Source organism: Cibotium barometz, chromosome 2, assembly GCF_041138505.1.
Source record: "Cibotium barometz isolate CiBa-2024 chromosome 2, ASM4113850v1, whole genome shotgun sequence".
NCBI lineage: Eukaryota > Viridiplantae > Streptophyta > Polypodiopsida > Cyatheales > Cibotiaceae > Cibotium > Cibotium barometz.
This window is the reverse complement of record NC_141047.1, coordinates 53022768-53026184: the sequence shown is the minus strand read 5'-3', so window position 1 is coordinate 53026184 and position 3417 is coordinate 53022768. Positions and strand designations below refer to the sequence as shown.

Genomic DNA, 3417 nt, shown 5'->3' with positions numbered 1-3417 from the left:
CATACCCTTATTTTGAACTTTGCACAATAATATATATATATATATTTAAGTAGATGAATTTTGGAATATCTTTTATAGGCAATAGGCTATAGTTGATGAATTTTAGAATATCTTATATTTTGAAAAGAGAATGAATTTTGGAATATCTTTTATAGGCTACTGTTTATAATTGCATATCCATTTCTAGGTAAGCTTTACTTCTTGAAGTGTTTAGGTGATAATTTCCAACATATGGCTCCTTTTCTTTTGTTACTTGTAGGTATGCCTCTTGTCTTTTCCAACATATACTCACGCTCTCTCTCTCTCTCTCTCTCTCTCTCTCTCTCTCTCTCTCTCTCTCTCATTTCATTATAATTTCCAACATATATCTTATTGGCTAACTAATGGCTCTTCTATCTCTCTGAAAATTCAGAGCTCCCAAATGACTGCACTAATTAGGGATTTACCTCCATCGATATTTTTTTGTTTTCAATACGGAAAAATCCGATGGATTCAGATTCCTAAAATTTGAGAAGAGAGACCATATATCATCTTTGAGGAGGCACAAAAGGATGAGAACATTGTTGCACATGCCCAACCAAGAGGATGCACTTCCCTCCCCAAAAGCTTGTGGCAAGAGAACATCAACTCTGAGACGTGGGGGGATGCGCACGAGCCTTAGCCTTCCTCGTGTGGGTAGCTACGTGTCATTGTCTTCTAACAGGGTAGAAGATAGACATGGGCGACATTGAGGCCAAGGCGGGCAGTGAGGGGACTTGAATGGAAATTGTACATATAACTCTTGAATGGAAATTGTACATATAACTGGTACCTTTGAAGACCGCATCACGAGAAGTAGCAAGAGGTTGACGACAATAGAGGACAGCAAGAGAGAGATTATTGGAGAGAGAGAGATTATTGGGGACGCAACAAGAGAGGAATTGATGTGGTTATGAGATGAGATGACGGTTATAAAAACTTTCATTAAATAAGGTTGAAGAAATCTAATAATACCTTAGCACTTTTAAGGTTTTCCTATTACGCCTCTTACATAAATTAATGAAAAAACATTTCTCCTTCGTTAGTTATCCGCCCCTACTTGATGTTTCATCCTTGTATGCCTCCTTGTCTTTTTTGTAGGTTCAAATTTACGACACACACTCTCGTTTTATAAAATGTACTAGTACTTTTATATTTGATGTTTCATCGTTCATTGCTAGAAAACAATCGAAGGCAGGCCTATTATTGCAGAGAACATTTTCGCCTATTGAGAACATCCCCTCAAAAGAAACCGATCATCTTTCCTACGTCGAGCCTCAGTACTTCGAGTATGGATGTTTGTCTCTCGAAGACAGGCCTATCGAGAGCATCCCCTCAAAAGAAACCAATCATCTTTCCTACTACGTCGAGTTTCAAAGAATGGATGTTTGTCTTATCTGACAAGATTATCTTGTGTAATCATGCCTACCTAGGAGAAAGCCTTAACGACGGCCTGGATGTTGCTGTGTGATGATCCTCCGGGCTGCAAGCTGCGGTGTGCGGCCTCTCTGAGCTTGCTAGCATTCTTCCGCAGCGTCTTACCCTCCTCGCCTTCCATTGCAGCCCTCACCATCTTCTCCACCTCGCTTCGTCGCACAAGGCCATCTTCGGCTTGGAACCTGAGCCCCACCTTCCATTCCTCCACCACAAACTTGGCGTCGAGCCACTGGTCCGCGAAGTAGGGCCAGCAGAGCATGGGGACCCCTGCGGAGATGGCCTCGGTGGTGGAGTTCCATCCACAGTGGGTAAGGAAGCCGCCCACGGAGGGATGGGAGAGCACGCGGAGTTGGGGCGCCCATGACACTATGTAGCCGCGGTCCTTGGTATTTTCTCGGAACTCTTGTGGGATGCTGGAGGCGTCCGCCACGAGGTCTGGGCGAAAGGCCCAAATGAAGCGCTGCCCACTGGCTTCCAGGCCGGCAAGCAGCTCCTCAAATTGCTGCTTGGAGAGGAGCGTGATGCTGCCGAAGGAGATGTAGAGCACGGACTGTGGCGGCTGTTCATCGAGCCACTGCAAGCACTGGTCCTCTTCCTTCCACAGGCTGGTGCTGCTTTCCCCCTCCAATTCCTCGATGAGCGGGCCCACTCCGTAGATGGCGCAGGGCCGTCGCAGGTGGTGGGGCAGGGCTTGGAAGGCCGGGGCCTCGAGCTCCTCAAAGGAGTTGACGACGATGGTGTGGGCGCTCTCGTAGGCTATCCGGCACGCTCGAAGAATGGCAGGGTAGGATTGCTCCGTGTCGTCCACTACATGCTTCATTGATGGCATGTCAGCGTTGCGGAGCGCGGGAAGGCCTGGAAGGTCCTTGCGGAAGAGATCTGCTGGCCTCTCTCGATGGATGCTGGCGTGCATTGCTGCCAAATATATAGAGCCGGCAAATGTCGTGATCAGAGACAATGACGATGTAACTAATTGTGACTGGAGCAACGAAAGGAAATTTTAGCTTACCGTCTTCCAAGGGGATGAGGCCGTTGTGGATGTGGAGCAGGAGGAGGTTCAGGCTTTGGCTGGACGGGAACATAACGATCCTCGGGAGGTTGAACTTGTCAACCACCCTCTGTGCCGGACCGGACATGAAGATGTCGGAGATAACACACGTGACAGGGGGGCCTTCCTTGTTGATGTGCTCCACCAGCTGCGCGATGGGACCACTCAACCCCTGCATCGCCTCGAGGAAGTCCGCCATACTCATCCGGAAATCATTGGCCAGGTCCACCCCCTCGACAGGTATGCTAGCTCGGCGTATATTGCTGGGCGGCGGCGCTTGCTTTTCATCTACGTGCTTGGCAGGCGGGTGCGGCTCCTCCTCCAGCTGGACGATGCGCTGGTGGATGGGGTCGATGTTCACGAAGGTGATGAGGAAACCATGGGAGGCCAGCGTCTTGCAAAAGCGCATGAGCGGGTTGATATGGCCTTGGGCGGGCAAGGGGATGGCTACTGCGTGCGGCTTAGTTGAGTGAGCGGCGGCGGCGGCGGCGGCCATTCTGGAATACAATGATAGGGAACTGGCTGGCTAAGGTAAAGTAGACAGTGATGAGTTATTGCTGCAGATCGAGGAGAGGAACTGTGATTTTATAAGCGAGGGCAGTCTCCGGTCTCTACTACTCCATCACGAGAGAAGGGAATCTATAATTTCTTAATCGTTTCGAACGTCTTTCTTCATCGTTTGCACTCTACTTCTGTCGTCAGGCCCTTCATCACACTAACGCATCTCCCACGCAAAGCGACCCTTGCTTGCTAGCGCGACTCGGTCAAATGGAAAAGGCTTGTGGCTTTTGCGACATGAGATATTTAGTGGGAAAGTGGATTACTCCATCGGCTTACAAAGATATCATATATTTAGTGGGAGAGTAGATTACTCCATCAGCTCATAACCCACCCGGCTCCCGTGATGGGACCTA

At 48.8% G+C, this 3417-nt stretch overlaps 1 protein-coding gene across 1 annotated transcript; it reads right to left on the bottom strand.

Annotated features, from left to right (window-relative positions):
• Positions 1-1196: 1196 nt before the first annotated feature.
• On the bottom strand, positions 1197-3044 carry LOC147641231 (UDP-glycosyltransferase 85A1-like). Its single transcript, XM_086819363.1, has 2 exons — positions 2465-3044; positions 1197-2370 (listed from the first exon to the last, which is right to left on the bottom strand). Exons 1-2 carry the CDS (start codon positions 2997-2999, stop codon positions 1448-1450), a joined length of 1458 nt encoding a protein of 485 aa, XP_086675489.1. The 5' UTR covers positions 3000-3044; the 3' UTR covers positions 1197-1447.
• Positions 3045-3417: the final 373 nt, after the last annotated feature.

Bases quoted from the DNA above. Each gene is read 5' to 3' on its own strand.
- LOC147641231 (XM_086819363.1), bottom strand. From the start codon at position 2,999: ATGGCCGCCGCCGCCGCCGCCGCTCACTCAACTAAGCCGCACGCAGTA. The intron at 2,371-2,464 runs GTAAGCTAAAAT...TATATTTGGCAG, and splicing joins CCTCATCCCCTTGGAAGACG to CAATGCACGCCAGCATCCAT.